The 22643-nt window shown below is 47.8% G+C and overlaps 1 protein-coding gene across 1 annotated transcript in view; it reads left to right on the top strand.

Moving 5' to 3' along the window:
* Positions 1-11717, top strand: part of CRACR2A (calcium release activated channel regulator 2A) — a gene marked incomplete at both ends in the record, with an annotated part of 60821 nt that extends 49104 nt beyond the window's left edge. Inside the window, 5 exons of the mRNA XM_080914531.1 lie at positions 604-685; positions 770-884; positions 7856-7957; positions 10183-10259; positions 11633-11717. Of these exons, the coding sequence (XP_080770657.1) occupies positions 604-685; positions 770-884; positions 7856-7957; positions 10183-10259; positions 11633-11717 (461 nt within the window). The remainder of the gene's footprint in view (positions 1-603; positions 686-769; positions 885-7855; positions 7958-10182; positions 10260-11632) is intronic.
* Positions 11718-22643: the final 10926 nt, after the last annotated feature.

The raw sequence follows: 22643 nt of genomic DNA, 5'->3' as shown, positions 1-22643 counted from the left end.
TCTGCAGAAAATCTGCCCAATAGAGTGGGTCAATACCCAGGAAATCATTAAGCAATGTAACAGAGGCAGGAAAGGCATATCAGTAGTGAGAAGAGAAGCAGTCTCTGTGGTTTTTGCCTTCAGAGTGCACATCCATCACAGCAAAACGGTGGGCCATCTTCAGAAAACTCGCTTGCTTGTTATAGCCTTTCCTAGGTGACTTCTCTAAAGAGGGATAAGCTACAGAGGAAGGAGGGGTTTAACCAATGTGCCATTATCTCAACCAGGAAGTCATGTGCTCACTGTATGTTACTTTTGTGCAGGGGTGGGGGTGGGGATGGCAGGATGTCATCCAGTGTCTTAGAGGTGCATGATGATACAGCAAGGAGCTCACAGCAAAGGTAGGCTTGCTGATGTCCTTAAGTCCCAAGTCTGAGACAAGACCAGAACTCCAGCCTCCTGCCTCCCTGGGCAGTGCTCAGTCCATTTTCCCATAGGGTGCCCAAGGCACTTCTCAGGGAAGGCTCCCTGCCATGGTCCCAGACAGGGAGGCATCGTCTCCTCACTTGGAGCCAAGGTTGCCCATGACCAATGCAACTCTCACAGGATTGTTTCCTCTTGCAGGCATCGACTACCGAGTGAAGACAGTCACTGTGGACAATGCGCAGGTGGCCTTGCAGCTGTGGGACACTGCTGGGCAGGAGAGGTGAGGAGCTGCATCCGCAGGTCCCAGGCTAGCCCCAGGGCTCCCAAGGAAGGCACGCCTCTGACAGTGGCTCTCCTGTGGCAGATATCGCTGTATCAGTCAACAGTTCTTCAGAAAGGCCGACGGTGTGGTTGTTATGTATGACCTCACAGCCAAGCAATCCTTCCTGTCCATCCGCCAGTGGCTGAGCAGCGTGGAGGTGAGCAGCTTCCTTCCTGGAAGCTCTTGAGCTTGCCAGACTCTTGTCCACCCCCCGACTCTCCGTTCCGGCCCTCTGCACACTCACAATTTTATCCCAGGCTCGCTTGCCCATCCAGGGTTCTTCCTCCCCTTTGACCCTAATGTCTGACTTCTTCCATGCAAATCTGCCCCTCTTCAGCATCTCCCAGCTGACTGTCGCCTTTCTCAGCTGCCAGTCTGCATGTCTCCCACTACCAAGAAAATTAAGGAAGAGGCTGTCAATAGACTTAATCGTTTCTGAGACCGTTACTTAGTACAAATCATTTCTCAAAATTTCCGTCCCTGAAATACTTACAAACATGAAGAACTAGATTTTTGAAATGCCATGCATTAGGCTGTCTCTTCATAGAACTAATCGAGGGGGCAAATGAACTTTGACTTTGAAATTTGTGGCATGATCTATCTTCTGTCATCATCATCATCATTATCACTGCCACCGCCACCACCACCACGACCAACACCACCGTCCTTCTCTTCCTCCTCTTCTGTTCTCCTCTGCCCTCTTCCCTCTCTTACATCCTCCTCCCCTTCCTCCCAATCTACTGATGATCTAATCCAGTGGCGCTTTTAGGCTCTGTCCTCGAAGCCCTAGAACTATGACGACATTTCCTAGAAAGGAGGACTGGCAGAGAAAGGTTCAGTGCTCACACTTCAGGGCCCTACATCCTCCTTTCTCGTTGTAGCTGCCCAGGATTTTTCCAGCTTTGCACATGAAGGTCTGCATACAATGCTGTTAGACAACAGGGATTCCCTTGAAAACACTCAGTCTAATATAATCTAGAGTTACCCATCACATCTCAGGATGAAGGAGTTGAGCTGGGAACTTCCCCAAGACTATTCTTTCTTTCCCTAGCCCCAGACACACACACACACACACACACACACACACACACACACACACACACACGTTAGGCTGTGAGCTGGGAAGTCCCAATGTCTGGTATGATGGCAGTGATGGAGACAAACACGGGACTATGCTCTCTGCTGTCACTGGGGGTATCAATAGTCCCTAGGGATCCCAGAGAAGCTGAGATCTCTCCAGAGAGACAAGGCCAGGCTGACTTTGGTGAGCAGGAAGAAATCTTAGAAGGTATCCTTGCAGGGTTAGCATACGTTTGGACCTTCTTCACACAGTGTGTGCTTAGCACGTGCATGCCTCCCCCTGGTGGAAGGGGTTGTCAGCAGGCACCTCACAGGACCCTTGACTCACCCATGGGCTTAGACACCAGGCTGAGGTGTACACAGCTAACCTGGGATCATCTAAGTGTCGGTAATTTGTAGTTTGAGGCTTGTCTTTTATAACAAGTTTGACAGAAGGTTTCAACGAGCTCCAAAGGAACCCTATGTGACCCAGCCTGAGCATCAGGCTCACCTGAGCAAGACTGAGGGCAAGGCCGTCCCCTATAAACATTCCATTCCAGGGCCTGGCAATGCAAAAAGTCATGGCAGTGCCTGCGGGTGGGGGTCTTATTAAAAGGCAGACCCACCCGTGGATGCAGGCATAGGGAACAGGATTTCAGATTTCTCCCAGCCTTACAGGAAGACCGGTGCTGCTCTTACACCCTCAGAATACCCAGGCTCCATGTCCTTTGCAGAGCACCCCAGACCACTCACCAAGACATTGCTGAACACGGGCCATGTGCCTGAGGCGCTGGCCTAGGAAAGGCACCCAATTCCATGACTCAGGGTTCAGGGGCGAGGGTAGGAGGCCATTCCAAATGGTCGACTGTGTGCTGAAGGTGTGGAAAAGAAGCCACGCGGATGTAATTATTCCCCCCATTCTTGAAAAGCTAAGTCATTCTGCCTTGGCAACCGGCAATCAGAGGTGTCAGCTGATAGATTAAAACCTGACACCTAATTTGATCTGAGGGGAACTGAGAATAATAAGTACTTTATATTTGTGGAGAACCTTCTTTTCTCTGAGAGCTCGGAGCACTTTGCCAACTTCCCTTGCCTGGCGAAGGGCGGCAGGAGCTTTAATAACAGTCTTCAGGGCTTGAAGCCTTGTTATTAACTGGATGGTGACCAGCTGTTCCCAGTGCCCCCCTCCTTCCGGTCCACCTGAAGCCCAGAGAACAAGGCTGCGTTTGCCATGAATGGGAAACTTGCGGTCTGGAAGAGGCTATGGGGGAGGGAATCGGTGCTCTGGATAAGTGGCGCAGCTCTTTGGAAAAGAAGTACTTACCCTCGAAGCCCAGCCACTACTTGGCCCTGATCCTTGGGCCAACCATTCTCTGAAGGACAGGACCCTGTGTTACTGGCCCTGTGCAGAATCTCCAGTGCATAGCACTGAACTTCTAGGGGACCCAGGACAGAGCATACGTGTGCAAATGGGAGTATTTAAGGACTGGTCCAGCTTGAAGGAAATCAGAGACCTGTCATGTAAGAGAACAGCTGGAGAGTTACTCTCTAGCTCTATGGCAAAGATATCTAAAGAAAATGTAGGCAAAGAACAGCTCATTCGGTGCATGGCTCCCGAGGTCAGAGGGAAGGATGCCCCGGGCTGGCTGTGTTCTGGCAGGATCTTCTTAGTTATATTACACCATGGTGGAGCTCATCACGGTGGAAGGCGGGGAGTCAGGCTGGGACAAATAGCAGCAGAACGACCTGGCTCGCTCTCGTTATGACAACTCTCCACAAGAACTAAACCAGAGCCAGGTAGTGGTGGCTACGCACGCCTTTGATCGCAGTACTTGGGAGGCAGAGGTGGGTGGTTCTCTGTGAGTTAGGGGCCAGCCTGGTGTATAGAGTGAGTTCAGACAAGGCCACACAGGGAAAACCCTGTCTCAAAATGACTAACAGCAACTAACCAGGGACTCTCAAGAACTACCTCACTCCCTACTGAGTGATCTGAAACCTCCTAGCTCTCCCTGTACCAGGGCAGCTCCACAATGCCTGCAGGGCCTTGTTCAAAATAGGCTTGAGCTTGGCTGAGACATAGTGCATAATGAGTGGACTGTGAGACTCAGGAAGTCAAAGCCGTTGGTCCTTCCTGCCGGCTCTGCATCTCCATCCCACTTGCTGCCTTATCAGCACTGGGCGAATGGACCTTACTATTCCAGTTTAGAGAAGAACCCAGTTGAGCATGACACGTGCCTCGTTAAGACCATGACAAACCAGACATCTGAAGATCCCCGAGAGTCTGCGTCAGGCAGAGGGCACAGACCTGGCTGCAGAAACGTGGGCTGGCGCGTGTCTCCCAGGCCTGGGCTGTAAATCTCCAATGTCTGTTCTGTTGCTTGAATTTCATATTTGGTTTTTGGTTTTTAATCATTCAGTTAGCACCATGTAGTAAGGCCTATACGTTGAGGAAATAAAAGAAATATGGACGGAAAGGTGAGTCCGCATAGGTCGACATCTCTGAGCTAAACAAACAATACACATACACAGATATGCTTGCACACGCAGGTGTGAGCATGCACCTCACTTTGGAGAACAAAGAGAGGAAGTGACTTGTCCGAGGGCACCTACAGCTCATGAACCCGGGGTCCAGGCCTCTGTCACTGTTTCTCTCTTCACACGGCCCGAGCTACATCTGCTAATGCACAGGCGCATTTGTCTCTTTTCCAGACCTTCTTGGCTTCAGCCTCAAAGCAGAACAATTCTTCAACCGTAGAGGTTCTGCCCCACTTCCTTCTCCCTTCCTGGTTGCAAACGAAATCTCAGCCCGTGATCTTTGTCCTTGGTGACAATGTGCAGCAGGGAGCAAAAAATAGCACTTTGATATTTTTCCCCCCACAATCCAAGTTGAACTTGAAGTGCTGGCAGTTTAAAATGAACTATACAAATAAATCTTGTTTTGACTCATAGTCCAGGGGGTGGATAAATATGGAAACCCTCAAGATATAATTTTGCAGTCATTTTTTTTCTTACCATAATGGCATGCTTTAATGTGCTGAGGAAAAAAAAATTCTGGCTCCAGAGAAATATCATTCTCCCAGCTAAGTGATTCCTCATGCCTCCAGCAAACAGATATTCACACAGACACATTCACGCATGTGTGCATGCGTGTGCGTGCACGCGCGAGCTCACACACACACACACACACACACACACACCAGCTCAACCAAGCAGCTGCATACCCTGGGCTGACTGACAGCCCTCTGCTGAGTTGACAGCTCTTATTCTGTAAAGTTAGAGATAGTTGATCTTAAATTTCAACAGATCTATCTTCCACTGCACTCAAATACAGAGAAAGGCAATGGTGGCAATCAGAAGTGTAGAGAGATTTCCCTGTTAGAACATTATAGAACAGAGACTTTTCAGAAAGCCTATTTGAAAGGTTAGAGACTAGAAACTCAGAGAATGGAAGCTATGAGAGGAATCATCCAGAGGGAAGGTAGCAGTACCCAGTCTCCCAAGGACACATTATGTGCCTGGCCAATGAGGTAAGGCCTATCAAATTGGCTTGTGGTGCATATCTGGGGATTGGTGAGCATTATCAACAGCAGATGATAAGGTGAACCTGCTCACCCAAGTCTCCCAGTCTTAGTAGAGGTACACGTTTAACTTCCAAAAGGAAGTGTCCTGCTGGAGGCATAGCACCTTGGCAAAGTGCTAGCCTTGCAGGGCAAAGACCCTGTGTTCCATTATGGGCAACAAAACCATTATACATTTAAAAGGAAAGTATTTCGAACATCCAATAGGTAGTTATCTGTCTCTTTGTACCAAGTAGTACACAATAGGGAGAAAACCTAGTTAGAGATTAAGAAGGTAGTTCAGCAGTTGGGGAGGATCACAAGATAGGCATCCAAAGGCAAGCCCCCTCATGACTCTGTGGGTGATGGGGACTTGTCAGAGTTAGCACACCCTCTGGCCTTGTGTAGATTCATTTATCTCGGAGCTAGGCCTTGTTCTCCGCTTTTGGGGCAGCCTGAAGAGGGGAAGAAAGCAACCCAGAGTATTTGGGCAGCAGATGAAGTGGAATGCAGCGGGGCGCTTGACTGTTTTTCTGCTCTTTCCAAACTCTCCCCGTCCTCTATCTAGGAATGGCTCTCAAGGAAGTCTGCCCTTCTCCCCCCAGAGCAGTGTGCCATTCGATGGGCAGAGGGCGCACATCAAGCTTGAGACTGGGCCCCACCCCAACCTAGTCAGACCCTCAGTGTCGATGGACTTCCCCCTTTTCCAGAAAGAGAGCTGCAGCCGTGACCCATTCCGCCCACTAATGAAGCCAGACTTGGTTTTCTGTCCCAAGATCCCAGCTCGGATGCTCATATTTTCAGAGTTTCCATGTTAAGAAAAAAACAATCCCACAGACCTTAGTCATTCCTCACACATAAGTCTACAAATATATCTTTCTCGTGTGCTCTAAACAGCAAGTCTTTTGGCCCAGTTCCCTGCATCCTCCTCTCTCCTTCGTTTGATGTGAAAAGCTCTGTGCACCAGTGTTCTGTTGCTTTTGCAGTCACAGGATGGATTGGGGCATTCCCATTAACTAATGCTCAGCTAATAGGGGTGCTGGCAGCCTGTATTTGCTGTTAACTGGGTTTCTCACTCTGGAATAAGTGAACGATGGTACAATTTACTTATCAACGACCCATGTGGCTTAATTTATTCTGGTGGGTCAGAAGACAGGAAACATCATTGTGAACATAAATTACTCTCTTCCCAGCGGGTGCCATTTTTAGAGCGTTCTATTTAGTAATATTCCGAGGAGCGGAGCGTTCCTAGAAGTGTGACTCTGGACAAAAAAAAAGGTCAGAGAATGAGGGACCCACGTGCTAAGTGGCCTTCATCTCTCGCTCTGTGGCCAGATGTTCCCCTGTGGCCCTCTGAGCCCGGTGTCCCCATTTAGCAAATGAGAATTGCTTTCTCCCACGGAGCTGCAGTAAAAACGAGTGTGTGGATTAAGAAAACATGGAGGATTTAATTTCAGAGGTAATTGCATTTAATCTTTAAAACAGGTGTTCTGATCAGACAGACTTTAGCCATTTGCCTGAGATGCTGAGATAAAGCAGTAAGACATGTTGGCAAAGCCGTAACTTAGGCTTTTAAGTGTCTGCTAGCCCACAGCCCCTCTATTTAGCAAAACACTCAGCTCCAGTGAATAACTATTCGTTACCAAATTATGATTAAAAGCCCCCTAATTAAGTATTTTACAAAGTAAAAATAGCAACCCGCTTAAACATGAACGCTACCATACCATACTGCATGACTGTGAGTCCCAGGACTGTTGTTCTGTTGTTGAGTACATACATGTAGTACCCCCTTTTTGCAGATAGGGCAGAGCCCCCAAGATGTGGCTGGTTGATATCCTACACCCGCCATAAGAGATAACACAGTTGTCACCTTGCACGACGTCATCACTTCTGGCCAGAGAAGTAGAGCTGCCAAGCCATATAGCTCTTCCTTACACTGGGTCTTCTTGGGAGTCCAAGTAACTCGAGTCCCATAGCCGCCTGCCCCCATTAGGCTCATGGCAGCCACTTATGGAGCTCTTTGGCCCAGTACCATGGCTCAGATTCAGACGTGCCCCCTGGGGAGCTCACATGTCACAGAAGCACAAGATACCATTTGTCATCCAAGCAGCCAGAGATCAGCTCCAGCCTCTGCTGACTAATATCTGAGGTTTGCTCTGGTTTCCTAGACTGTCTCTGGTTACTTAGCAAGGATCTCAGTGGTCCCAAAAGTCATGGGAGGAATGCATGATCCCTTGGGGTCCACAGCCCTATTGGCACCTTCGATGGCCATAGCCCTGCTAGCTCCTCCTTGTGCTTTCTACAAGAGCCAAAGAGGGCGGTGGGTGAAAGGACCATTGCATGGGTGGGGCTGAGGGAGGGGAGAAACAGACTCTCCAGTGGCAGGGATCTCACTCTCCACTTCTGGGCTCACTCTTAAATGAGTCTAGATCTTTCCAGTCAGCCCGGGGAACCTAACTATCTGGTTTCGTCCTGGGAGGCTTCTCTCAGTGTTGGGTGGTATGTTCTGCAGGAAGCCGTGGGAGACCAAATTCCTGTTCTGCTGCTTGGCAATAAACTTGACAATGAGAAGGAGCGGGAAGTGCCCCGGGGCCTGGGAGAACAACTGGCCAAGGTAAAAAGCCCACATTTTCCTCTTTGCCTCCCCCCACTCCCCCAGAATTCAGGAGCAAGCCCAAGAACCTTGGTGGGAACTTATGGAGGCCCCATTGAAGGGAAGCAGTTGAGCAAATGGGTGTCTTGGCATCTTGGGTACTGGGCCATATGCAACTGCAAAGAGAGGAGCAGATGTGAGACTGGGCTTCTTGGAGGTCACCGGGCAGGAGAACTGCCCTAAAGCCTCTTGTGCGGATCGTGGAATTTCCAGGCCTGAGAAAACAGGAGTCTTCCTAATCTTGGTCTGATACTGGAATTCCACCATCCGCATCTCTGCTTGACCACCTTTGAGGATGAGAGCGCCGCTATCCACCAGGCAGCAGTGTGGGCCACTCTGCCGCAGAATGTGTTTGATAGAAGATGGCGCCTCAAACCTGAGAACTGAAAAAGAAAACCTCAAGACTGAGAAGCATCAGCCTTTGGGCGCATGAACTAGACCTGCAGGGCCCAGAAGAAACTGGGGAGTGGGGCAGATCAGGGGACTGGGCAGACCAGGGGCAGGGCAGACGGGGTGGGAGGGTCAGATCAGGACTTCTGGTTTTGTGGATCTGTGTGTGGGAGGCAGGGTGCCCAGCAGCCCTGTGACTTATGATTCCTGAAGTTCGTAGTCAACAGGACTTAACCTCAGAGCCTGAAATAAACACAGATGGTAAGAACCAAAGGAGGATGACGAAGGACCTGACTGAGCAGGGTCACCAGGCAGACACACACGCACAATTCTGAAACACAAATGCTTTGAAGATAGGAGGGTTGTTTGTTTTTTATTCTATCTAGCAGAAAATCTGGCTGGAACTGACATGAGGCTATTTATAGACTTTATCTTACTTCTAGTAAATATCCAAATGTCCCACTGAAGAAATATCACTATATTTAATAATAGGGCACTGTGACAGACCTACTAAGGGGAGGCTGCAATATTTAGTATCTATGTGTATTACCTTCCTAAAATTAAAAGCTTTGGGTCTCCAAATGCATCTAGATAAAAATATTTCAGCTGAATATTATAGACCTGGGTCATCATCCTCGTCATCTAATTTTCTCTCATGTTCTTTCTCATTTTTTAATTCTGGTTTTTGTATTTCTAATATATCTCAGGCTGACCTTGAACTCTGATCTTTCTGCTTCTACCTTCAAATGCCGGGCTTACAGATGTGTCCCGCCATGTCCTATGTACACGGGCTGGGGAATCATACACAGGGCTTCATACATACTAGGCAAGGACTCTACCCAATGAGCCGGACCCCCTATTTTTTTTTCAACTGGTAAAAACAAATGTGGAGACAGGCGTTGAATGACCCATTCCAAGTATGCCAGCGGCAGGGCGAGCATTTGAAGCTGAGAGGCAAGCGATGTCTTCCATGTCTAGGTTCTGGGCTTTTCTTTTTACATTTTCATCCTTGGCTCCTCTTACACCCCCATCCAGAGTCGTTACACTCAGTAAGGTATAACGGGGTGGAGTCAGGGGCATAGGCCGGACCCGCGCCTCTGGGTGTGGATGAAGAGAGCTAAGTTGGAAGCTGCTCTTCTCAGAGCTTCCTGAGCTTCAATCCTCAGCAGGCATGCTCAGCCAGCCCTGGTCACCATAGACAACAGCCTCGACAGAACTTGATCCCATTAGCACCGGTATTGGGAGTAAGCAACTTACTAATGGAGGTGATCAAAGGGCTTGGAGTTCTTGGCCCAAAGCCTCCAAGTCCCAGCACCACTTTGCTTACAGCTGGGGTGGCCAGAGTACAGTCTTAATAGAGCCCCAAGACATCTGCCCGAGGGCCACAGAAGAGCAATGTCCTGTAACAGCGGCTTTAGGGGAGCCCTGCTGTTTGTTAAGTGCCAGACCTGAGTGGACCTGCCACACTGCCTCTCTCGACTCAGTTTCCCTGCCTGGAAAGTGGGAACAGTGTTGCCTACCCTGGCCTTTCTACCTGCTTCAAAGGCTGGTGTGAACCTGAAACACTCAAGGACATTCTTGACAGAGCTTCAGGAGAGTGTGAAAGCACAGGGCCACACTAGGTGGCTGTGGAAGTGTTGCAGCACGCTGACAGCTACATAGAGAACTAGCATCCAGTAAGGGCATAAGGAGGAAGAAACCAGCCAGGTCAGGAGAGGATGCTCTATTATAGAAGCTTCCTCTGGTTCCCCAGTTCTTCCAGTTTCCCCCACATTCCCTCTCTACTCTGATTCCAGGAGAACAATCTGATCTTCTATGAATGCAGCGCCTATTCAGGTCACAACACCAAAGAGTCTCTGCTCCACCTGGCCAGGTAGGAAAGTCATTCGATGAGTGAAACATGCTGAGCCCATGTGTGGTCAGTAATGTCTATCCAGCATCCTCAGACCCCAGTCGGGCCACATAGGGGCCTCTTGCCTTCCTGGGCCCCCTGAGTGCAGAGGCAGAACCAGGCCTATATGGGAGAAACAGTTGGGGGCCAGATAACGTCCCTTCCTTTCACCTCTACTGTAGTCCCCTTTGATCTCAGAGGCTGCTATTTGCCCCGGAAAAAAAAATGTCCCATCAGAAGTTGTTTGGGGAGGCAAAGTTTCCAAAAGCAGAGGGACAGGGAGATGAGTGGGATTAGGGTGTACTATGTGAAATTCACAAAGAACAAAAAGGTTTAAAAAATTAAGCTAAAAAGAAAAAGTTCCCCTTAGCACCAGCTGACATCACAGTGGGCTAGTGTCGGAAAACGTGGAGTTTACAGATGTGGGCTCTTGGGGTAGAGAGTGAGGAACCAGAGATGAGGAGCTGGGAGAGAGGGAAGCGCGCAAGGCAGGGGTAATGCTTGAAGGATCAGTTACATAGACTCAGTCCCCAAGAGCCTGCCTATACCAAACATTAGGCCAACCAAACCACACCAGGAGCCTTTGAAATATTCAAGCTTCTGTCCATCCCTCCATCCAACAAGTACTGAATGGTGCCTGTGTTACACCCAGCACTCATACTAGAGCATCTGAAAATACTTGACTTTGAGCAATTAAGACTCAAGAACAAGCATTTGTCTAGGGGTTATGTAATATACTGAGGAGGAAAGTTCTAGGCCCTTCTCTGCCCGTTGACTCACTGACTACATTGGGAATGTAAGGAAATCAGTCACGCCTTCCCTGCTTGCTAACCAGCTGTGAACATCAAAGGGGACATTGGAAGCACAGAGCAGGGACAAGACCTTTCCTATTACGAGCACCTCCCCCACCTTCTCTGCTTGCCTGGGAGCTGCGGCCACAGGTACCATCCTCCTGCAGAGATGACAACCAGTCATGAACATTTGCTGAGCTTCAGATATGCTCTGGTCACAGAGGAGCCTGCAGACTCACCAGAATAAAGACACAGTCTTGGTCCCTAAGCAAATGCATGTGACCCTGAATGACGGAGCCACCAAAAGAGGGACCAGAGTGCTGTTAGGCACAGAGGTTCGCCAAGATGGTCTAGGGTAGCTTCCCAGCAGAGGAGTCTCCAAGGGACCATGGCTACTGAGCTCTCTACCCTCACAATTAGTCAAGAATCTGTGTTGTTGGAAGAAGACATTAAACACTGGAGCTCAGGGGAGGGCTGCTGGGTCAAGGGGGCCAACCCCCAACTTAGCCATTTCTCTTCTGCTGACTCTGTCTCTTCGTTTTCACTCCATTCCCCTCTGCCCAGGTTACTCAAGGAGCAAGAAGACAAAGCAAGGACAGACACCATTCAGGTCGGCGCCCCTGCCAAGAAGAGATCCTGTTGTGGCTGACAGTAATCCCTCATAGTCCCTCACCCCCAGCCAGCCTGCCCATGCCCACAGTCATCTTTAGCCAACAGCCCTCCAAAACCCAAGGTCACATGGCTGCTTGAACCCCACTTGGGCTCCTATGCAGACACCTGGCAAGGCCCACTCTGCCTTGCCCTTCTTGGTGACTTGCCTCCCCTAATGGAAGGAAACACATGCAGCCAGGAAAGCTGCTTTTCCTGTATCTTGAAATCTGCTCCTCCTTCTCATCTACACCTCAGTACCCACTCCTTCCCCTCATCCTCCAGTGTGGTTTTCTGAAAAAAAGGAGCAAATGGGCTTTTCCAGAAAAGTCACCAAGTGCCTTCTCCACCTCCTTCTCCTCTCTCCATGCCCTTAGGAGCGGCTGCACTGTGGTTGCCATGGCAACTGTGCAGGGGCAACTTGCTGCTTTTTGAAGGCCAAAGATGTGCCATTTGGGTGATGCTGGGGTGGCCTGTCTTGCTTTGGCACCGGCTCTTGGCACATAGGTCCTTGACCTTGAGAGACTTGAACATCTATCTGCTCTAGCTCCTGGAGATCTCTGCTTCTCCCTGAGTCCCTGAATCCCAAGCCTCACAAGCCTCTCCCAAATAACACTGTGCTCACTGGATATGTACCTGTGGGTCTCTGCAGTGTTCTGCTTAATGACCCGGTAACCCTGGCTCTGGGATGAACAGTGGACGACAGCTCTGTGCCTGGAGTTACATAGCACACATACTTCCTACTTACCTTTGAAAAAGAAAACCAAGGAGAAGCCATCTATGACTAAAGACAGTGGCCATTTCTGAAGGGTCTAAATAAGATGTATGCTGCACATAAAAACCATTTCCTGAGAATTTCTCCAAATACCTCTTTGGAAAATCACATCTGATTATCAACGGAGTAGATTGACAGGCAGGTGTGTGGAGGGGAGTGGCCTCCAACCCTAGGTCTGTAGTTATTGGCTTCATTTATTTAATTTTCTTTTATTCCAGGAGATTATACTGATGTTTAAAATATAGCTGTGATGGTGAGATTTTTGAGATTTTTGCAGGTGCTTGAGAGATGAGCTGCCTCTAGCTGCTAAATTCAGTAGAGGGCACTAGGCTCCATTCCCTGCTTTTGGTCAGCATTAAATGTCTGGGTGCTAGAAAATACATCCTTGTCCTAGATGGAAGGCAGGATGGGAAGGTCAGAAAGGGGGACTTTTCACAAGTGATTGACATTCTGCTGACACTTTCTCTTCTTCATCAGAAGAGCCAGTCACCAGCCCCAGGGAAGGCGGGTGACCCACACCCAACAAGTGAGGTTCACTAAGAGAATAGAATGTTAAGGACAAGCTTCACATAGCCACATAAGCAAGGAGAAACAGCAAGCTAGAGTTCCTAGGCATGTTGTACAGACTCTTCAACAGATCCCTCAAAGAACGAGAGCCCCACAGTCGACAAGAATGTGCCTAGCTGCTTTTGGAACGATCCCTTTCTTGATCTAACATTTGCAGTGACCAGAGAGCCATGCTTAACACAACCCATCCCGAGTGCCTTGAGGAGGTCCACAGTCACCACAGCCTGGCTTCTACCCCAGTCCCCTACCCCTATCAGTTAAAGGAGGGGTGGTCTGTTTGACACTTGGCAGCTTTCTGCTGGGATACATAGGGTGACTTGTGATGACTTTGAGGACATGCTCCTTTTCCTCACTGGCTGGTCCCAGACCCCAGCCTCAGATCTTTCCCTAGGGGAAGGGCAATGGCAGTAGTTATATTTGTGGGTTGGAGCATGCAGAGGAGGCATGGGAGCCACTCAGAAATGGTGCTCACTCTGTGTGTGTGGAGGGCGGGCACAAGGTAGATGGCCGTGAGCAGTGCGGACAGCTCCTCTGTTTCTGACCAAACAGATTAACTTAAATACAGAGAACAAGCAAACTCTACTGCGATCCTCTGGGCCCCCAGATGCCTTAATGCCCAGCACAATATCCAAACAAAGGATGTCATTCTTAAGGAAGGCGCCTTGAAGGGTTTGGAGGAGAGAGGGAGAACACTGGTACCAAGCCTTTGGACATGTGACACGTTTCGTGGTTCTTTAGAGGCCTAGGAGTAGAAGGAACAGGGACAGGGGGGTTCTCGGGGACAGAGAGACCTTGGTTTGTTCCTTTCTTTAGCCCCAGTCCTGGAGAATCAGAGGGGAAGAGGCAGAAGAAAAGAGAAGAATATGGGCTTTGATGGGGCTTGATGAGTCCCTTGTCCCCAGCTCTCAGCTTCTCCTCCCTGACTATTTTAAAGACACAGTGTGGATCTGAGCCACCCTCGGGGGCTATCCCCCTGGCCCAGAGGCCGACAGCGTGTTCGGAATAAACTCTGTCTCCACCCTGTTTGCACCCCTGCTGATTAGCCACCTTTCTTGCTCATCGGTCATAGACTGAAGGTTTCAATGTCTTCCTCACATGGAGCTCAGGTTATAGAAGCTATGGCCATAAAGAACTCATCACAGTACCGGGTATTTCGCAGGCCTTTGGTACCAGGACCTTGTTTCGTTGGTAGCACTGAGTCATAACTCAACATGCTATCCAGTCATCTGCCCAGAATGGGCACACTTACTGGAAGCAGCTCATTTGGATCCCTCTGTTCAGCCCATTGGCCGGGTTCCGAGTCAGTGCTGACTTTGTTCTTGACCTTGCTGTCAATTGTTCCCATGGACTCCCAGGATTCCTGGGTTTTCTGCCAGGGCCTGTGTCCCAGTAGTGGCCCTTGCTTATGCCAGACCCCAGACTCTGCCTCTCCCCCTCTGTTATTCTCCAGGCAGCAGCTTAGACCTGGGACCAGTCCATGGCTCTTTACTATGAGTGGCTGTGGCTCATGACAGTTCCACAGCTCCCTCCCTCCCATGCCCTTAGCTGACTCATGACGCTTTGTGTCTGATGCCACCCACAACCCTAGGTTGCCAAGTCAGGAAGTCCTACACCAAACCAGTATCCCAGGTGTTCGATTCCTACTTAGGGTTTGATTCTTTCAGCCTCTCTGGGGTATGCCAGCCCTGTGACATCCTCTCTCTCCTCCTCTGCCATTCTTTAGTCACTCTGTCCCTTTCTTCACCTAATTCTGGGCTCCCCACTATCCTCAGGAGACCTTTAAATCACATATATGAACTTTGCGAAATGGCTCAACTGTCTCTACAGTGAGCAGTGCTCCAAGGGTCTTAAACTGGTCTCAACTAAGGTGCTAACAAACGTAGTACCTCCAGGACTCTCACTTGCTTTAACAGAACAAACAAACAAAAACCTTTAAGAGATGTAGTGCTTCCGGTCAAACAAATGAGTCACTAGTGGTAGAATTTTAAGTTCCTATGGGATATGGGGGTCAAATGTTTGAGATCAAGCTACCTTTACCCCTCCTACTCTCAGAGATCTGTCTGGTGTCTAGAGGGCTCCATTGTTAGGTTAAAATAGATTCAAACCACCACCACTTCAGTTTATGGTGGTACCTTTGTAACAGTAACAGAGTTTTGTCGTCAAGTCTATTTTGTGGTCCCTCTTTTATTTGCTGTTCACGTGGTGTGTACCTTTTTCTTTCGCCTTCCAATCTCAGTATCTCTAAAGTGAGTGTCTGGTACACACCATACAGTTGGCGCATCTTTTTTAAAAAAAATATGTTTTCCAGTATCTTTTAATTGGAAAATTTTTTGTTTGCACTTAATCTAAGTGATAAGAAAAGATTGTCTGTCACTTTTCTATTTTTTCTTATATGTAATATATATTTTATTCCTTTGTTTTTCTGTCACTACCTTCTTTCCTATTAAATAGGTATTTTCTGGCTCATTGTTTAATCATCTTACCTGCTTTATTTTAAAAATATATCTTTTTGGTACTTGCATTGAGGGTTACCATGAACATTTCAATTTATAATTATGTGTTTAGATCAAGAATGACAATTTTAATAAGACATGAAATTCTGATTCTGTATACCCCTATTCTCATCTTCTTTATATTGATATATGTATGCATGTATATATATCAACAGTTATATTTTCATATGTCCTGAACTTTTTATGTATGATTACTGTTTTATGCATTCATCCTTTAGTTTAACCTTTAAAGGGAGTTACATGTGGTCAAAATGCAGAGAATAAATGTCTGTGAAATGCTCATCTATATCTCACTCTACCTCGCCCCCACACCCAAACTTAGGGACTGTCACAGAAGAGAAGATGTTAAGATTGTAAGAGCCAGAGGTTGAGGAGGACTGGGCCAAAACAGCACCTTCTGAACATGGCACTGCACTCAGGAACTCACAGCTGCTGTGGTTGCCTGTATAAGACCTGCCCAAGATGAAGCCAGTCAGCATCCATAGACCTGGGTGTGCCCATGAACCCCTGCCCTCAGTTGAGGAACTATTGATGGCTTCTAGAGAGGGAAAATTAGTTTTCTTTAAGGATGTCAACCTGGGGGTCAACCATGCTCCAGTTGATGGCCCCGTGTTCATAGATATATGGGCAGCACTAACTAAACACCAAAAGGACAAGAAGTTGAAGGGCAGTATTGAGAGTGGGGAACAGATGTGGGAGGAGTTGGGGGAGAAATAAGGGTGCAAATGATCAGAAATATATGTATGTATGAAAGTATCAAAGAATTAACAAAAGTATTTATTTTAAAAGGAGTTATAATTAAAATGCATTTATATTCTCTTTCATGTTTAAGTGTATACTTTTGCAGTGTGTTTTATTCCTTCATGTTTATTCATGTTATCTGGTTTTCTCATGGCCACATGAAGAACTCCCTTTAGTGCTTCTCAGAAGGACCATACCTACTAGAATGAAACTCTCAGTTTCTGTTGATCTGGAATTATCTTAGTTTACCCTTAGTTCGGAAATATCATTTTGGAGAGAGAGAAATTTTATTTGACTTCCTTTTCTCTTTTAGCACTGTGGCTGGGCTGCCTCACTGCCTCTGCTGCCCATGGTTTCTTGTATGAACTTAGTGAAGTCTCGTTGAGGATCCCTACGTAAGGTGTCTCTTTTCTCTTTGTGTTTTCAAAGTGCTTTGTCTTTCATGGTTGGCTTTACATGTCCAACTATAGGCTTCTTTTAGTGCATCCCGCCTACGTGCTGTTGAGCTAAGTTAATGGTTTTCGTAAGTTTGAGATGGGTTCTGTCATTAATTCTTCATGTGTCTTTCCCTCTTCCAAACTTCCATTCTGCATAGTTGGTATTCTTGATAGTTCTGTAGGTCTTTGAAATCCCCTTAATTTCTCTTCATCCTATCTGTGTGTGTGTGTGTGTGTGTGTGTGTGTGTGTGTGTGTGTTCCTCAGTCTGGAGAACCCAAACTGGCCTGTCTTCAAAAATCACTGATTCTTTCTTCTGCCCGATCAAACACAGATTGCAGGTCCATTTTTATGATCATTATTGTACTTCAGAGCCCCAGAGCATCCATGCCATTCCTTGTTAGCTTCTCGCTGTCTTGGTTGATTTCCACCACTTGGAAAGATAAGACTCACTCTTCTAGTTCTTCAGGAGTGGCTTTCCCCAGGTCATTTGGGCATATTCAAAATGGCTTGCACTGAGAGTAGCAAGATAGCTTAGTGGGTAAAAGTACCTACCACAAAAGCCTAATGACCTTAGCTTGAGTCCAGAAACCCATGGTGGAAGGAGAGAGCTGGCTCCTGGGAGTAATCTTCTGACCTTCATATATGTGTGTGGCAATTGTGCACACACACACACACACACAGCACTTATAATAATATCATATATATTGTGTCACGATAATAATACATAAATATTGTTTAAAGATAGCTTAGATTTAAAGTCTTAAATCTGCCCTGTGTGCAAATGAAGTAAGTCTCTCCTTTCTTCCTTCACAGTGTAAAGTGGTACAGTAGGAACCTGGTCTCCTTGTCAGCTCCTCCCTGGAGACTCTCCTCTCCTCTGCTTTGAACAAGGGAAGATAATATTTAGACATTTGATGCTCTGCCCTCCTACTGAACTCCCAGAAGCCCTTGGTGAGATGAGGTCCCCAAGGAAGTATTCAGTCTCTTGGGCAAGAGAATGGGTGCTGGTGGCCTCATATCTCCATGGACATCAGAGACCACTCCAAGCTCTGCAGGGAGATAACAAGTGTGGGAAGGTTGAAAATCCAACCTGAAGTTTGAAAAATAGAAGGAAGTTTTCTGCAAAACAATCAGAGTCCACAAGCAGGAGTCTAATTCTTAAGTGGCTGTTGGTTGGGATCAAACACCCTATTTGGCTTCCTGGTCTGCCCCTGCCCCTGCCCCTGCCCCTAGGACCACAATACTTCTCCCTTCTTCACGCTCAGCCAAGATCCACAGCATTTGACTCTTATCAATCAACCCTGCCCACCTTATGATGGATGTGAGAATGTGAGAGCTGACTGAATCTCTAGCACCAGTACCTTGCTACCTCTGAGGGTGTTTCTGTTAGAGGGCATATTCATTACCAGTAACAGCCACACTGAAGAACCTTCCACATGATTCATTTGGGCCAATTTAATCAAAATGTCCTACTTAGGAGAACATTGCTGAGAATGTTGGGATTTGGGGAAACCATATGGTGTTTGGCAGAGGACCTGAAATCAATGTGGAAACTGGAGAATACAGGTGAGGCGGTGTCATTTATCATCCTGGCTGAATCAGGTCCAATAACCGACCCTTGTTCCTAGCTGGGACTTCATCAAGGCTATGGCTCAGATCCAAAAGGGTTATGTGCAGGCACTTGTCATGGTACCAGGAAGCTCCTCTCCCTACAAATGAGGACTCAGAGGACCAGCCAGACCTGTACCATCATGATGAATTATGGCTGGGTCCATCTGACCTATAAAAACTACAACTCATAAAAACTCTGCACTACTAAGCAAAAAAAAAAAAAAAAAAAAAACAAAAAAACAAAAAAAAAAAACCCTACAGACAGGGCAACGGGATTGTTACTTTTAATGTGGAAACAAGAATTGAAACATGTGGGTATGAGATTCAGGATGCTATGGGCTTCATCAGGGATTTTGGAAATGTGGCTATGGAAATATGATCCATTCAGCAGGTACGCTAGGCCACGGACAGTGTTGGGTTGTGCTTCAATGCCGCCAGCATGGGCTCTCCTACCCCCTCTAGAATGATGCTAGTCAAATGACTTAGCTGCTGTGTGTGACACTCATTCACACACTGACCACAGGACTCTAGAGACGGACATGGGACCGAGGCCCCAAGGACAGGTCTATCCATCTTTACAGTCTCAGTTTGGTCTCCTTTCTTTAGAATAAGTCCCATTCATGGGGGAGCTGCTGTGCTGGAGGCCCAGGTCCTATGGGCTGGGCAACTCAGTGTAGGTAGACTCAGCTGGTTCAAATGAGGTATTCCTTCTGGCTTTAAAATGACATGCCGAAGAGCATTCCAGCTGCTACGATGTGATTGCCTTTCAGACAGTGTAATACCCATCAGAGTGTTCCAGCTCATCCCCCCGCAGCCACCCCAGCTGCTAGTGGCAATTTATTACCCCTGGGCAGCCCAACGGCTCAATAGACTTGGGCTCAATGCCCTGTGCATAGCAGATGCTTCCCTGCCCAGCTCTCCTTTGTCCTCCTAGTATGAAACCAGTCCTTCCCACCACACTGTGCTCATCCCGAAAGCTTTCTCTAGCTCCCAAAGGCCTGCTCAGAATAAGGCCCCACATACAAATTATGTGCCCTCTCTTACCCATTGTGGGCAAGGAGGAAAGGCAAGTGAAGACAGGGGGAAAGCCTAGCCAACGGAATGGCTCCAAGCAAGCTGTAGATATTGCATTCAAAGGGACCAAAGCATGGCAGGACAGAGAGCAGGGGAAATACACTTCTAGATACCTAAGAGAAATGGGGGGGGGTGGTCCACAGGTAAAAGTGCCTCCCATTACTTTTTGCAGAATTAAGTAAATCGTGTTTCTTCAAGCTCTGAACTTTTATCTAAGCGTGCTGTGTTTCTTTCAGCTATATTTTGAAGCTGGGATTATAAATTGCAGGGTGACCCCAGCAGAATTCTGGTCTCTTTCAGTGTTGTATTTACCAGAGTATGGTACAAAATAGATTCTTGGTGGGCGGATGGACCAGAAATTACTTCAGACAGCATGTTTCAAAATGACCCACCTTTATATACATAATTTATAGAACACTTTCACCCTAGGGGGATGAGAAAGTTCTAGAAATGGAGAATGGGAATGGCTCCATGGGATATTATAAATGTACTTGAAGGTATTAAATTATACATTGTAGAAGGGTTTAAACTGTAAATTTTGTGCCCATTTTCATCACAGTTTGAGAAAGCCCATTTTTAGAAACATTTGTCTATACATGAAGAAAGAATTGATTTTTCTCCGATATGTAATTGAAACTCAAGGGTACTTACAGTTGGCTTTGGGGTACACAGTGAGCTTAGGGTATCCAGAGAAAAAGGAGCACTTTCCGTCCCGGGAATAAACCTCTAAAAACTCACAAGGAACATGTCCTTCACACACCACTCTAGCACCCACAATCTTCCCACCCCTCCATCCTTTTTCAGTTCCTGGACTCTCCACAGCTCCCTGGACTTGCAGAAGAAGGCCCTGGCGACTCTAGGCATGCATGTCATTTATTCACACGCTTCTGATTATGCAGTTGTCTCCCCCATTTTAGGGTCAGTCCCCCAACAGTAGTATCTCTGGGCCCCTGGACCCTGTATGCCAACAGGAGGCTCTATAGGCCCCAGAGTAGATTCAAGGAAGCTCCAGAGGTTGAGTTAGAGCCAGGAAACAGAGCATACAGCTGAAATACCTCCCGGGAGAATGGACCTCACAGAGCACTAAGCAGCAATGGAGTAAGCTCCCTGGCTCTCTGCTCCTGGGAATAGGAACAATGGAAAAGATGAATTCCTGCTCTACCCGTCATGACACCCGATGAAGGAAAAGGCTGCACCTACTTCCCTACCACCCAGGTCCTCCCCTTTCATCCTCTGTCCCCTCCTTCCCGTGGGTCCCATCTCACAGACAGAAGCACCTGGCCTGAGTGTCTACCCCCACCCCCTGAGAGATCTGCAGCTTCCCTGGTGTGGGCAGGGGTGCTGAATTCCTGCCAGGGCCCTGCTAGACCCTCTACTGTAGCAAGTGAATTACCAGATTCACACCATGGGTCTGTTTAAATCAGCCTTTCACAATCTGATGGATTTAAAAATATGCTAGAAGTTGGCGTCTGGCATGCAGAAACACACACACACACACACACACACACACACACACACACGCACACGCAGCAGATGAGGCCTCTCTCCTTCCTCTTTGCCCTCCCCCACTTTGCCACATCCCAAAGCAGTTTTCATTCATGAAACCTATGACCTTGCTTCTGCCCATCTCTCTCCTCTCAGGCACAGAGTATCAGTTCTAGTCTCTGTTCAGCTCCACGAGAACCAAAGAGAGAAAGCCAGGGTCTGACAGGTAGCCGCTACCCAACAGAGGCCACTGGAGTCTCCTCACTACTGTTATATTCAAGTGAAGACCCAGATGACCTGCCATCATGGGGACTGTGACCATATCCTGATCAGGAAGAGGGACCTACCTAGGCTGCTGTCAGCCAGAAGCTGCTGGCTCTGGTCCACTGCCCCTGAAGTTCTCAGCCTTCCAGAGTCTTCACTTGGTGTTCCGGCAAAGATGTTTCACCACTACCCGCCACCCCCACCCTCCAGGACACTCACAGAGAGCCTTAGTCCTGCTGTCCCTTGTAAGGTATCTGAATCTGTAGCCCCCAGCAGTGCTATTCAAGTCTGTTCCCCTCCTCTCCAAAGACTGTGCTCACTGGAAACCCACCCGGGGCTGTGACTTGCTTTTCTTAGCCTAACCCAGTTTTCTCGTGCTGTAAGTTAAACCATACTCCCTCTCCGTCTGTGTATCACCTATTCAGGGCTTGATAAGTGACTCCATTTCATGTCTTCTGTCTGTGATGGCCACCAGTGGCCCGGCTAATGCATCTGACGTTGAAATCAGGAATGTGCCCTTATCTGGACGGAGCACTACTGCCCCCAGTCAGCCTGCGCTCTGCTGTCCCCACAGCACAGCCCTGCCATGTCCCCTTGCCTGGCTAGCCCAGGCTATGACCCTTAGCTCTGCTTCTTAACCTTGGGTGTTTGCTCAAGTCATGAGGGAATTTAACTAGTTTAGCTTTATGCTGCTTCAAATAGCTTTACTTAATTTAAAAAAAATCAATCCTTGTCGCTCCTCACATCCAGAGATTTTTATTTAATTAGATGTTGGAAGAAGCCCAGCAAGGTGGTAGCAGTCCTGTGATCCTAACATTCAGGAGGCTGAGGCAGGAGGTTTAAAAGTTCAGTTCCACCTGAGACTGTATAGCTAGAATCTGTCTCAAAAGCAAGCAAACCAACAACCATGGGTTAGGTGTCCTGTCATAAGAGTCTGAGGCAGAAGGATTACAAGATTAAGATGTTCGTAGGCTCCAAAGAAGGCTCAGAGTCAGCCTGGGCAACATAGCAGTACTCTGTCCAAATGTAAAATATTTAAGACTAAGAGAGTGCTAGACTGACAGAAGAATGTACCTCCATGTCTAAAGTCCCGAGTTCCGTGTTCCAGGAGGATGCAAAAGTAACAGAAGTACAGCTCAAAGAGAATTATCAAGTGGCCTTGGAATTAGTAGCAACAATAACAAAATGGATTAGGAGAAAATGAAAGGTCTCAAAAGTCTCATTGACCTTGGCTCTGCTCTTTGTGTTCCTGTCTTTATCCCGCCAGCTCTAGAACAATAAATAGGTCTGGATTCTGTATGAGGGCATTGGTGACTTCTCTGTGAAATACGTCTAACAGGGTCTTCAGCCTCCCCAGACCTGCTGTCACCGCTCTGTGACAAAGCCTGAGAGCAGTCCACTCTGATGCCCACATATGGACTGAGCACTCACTGTCTGCCATAAACCTTCGATGTGCCA

Source organism: Micromys minutus, assembly GCF_963924665.1.
Source record: "Micromys minutus genome assembly, chromosome: 3".
Lineage (NCBI taxonomy): Eukaryota > Metazoa > Chordata > Mammalia > Rodentia > Muridae > Micromys > Micromys minutus.
This window is presented reverse-complemented; position numbering and strand designations above follow the sequence as displayed.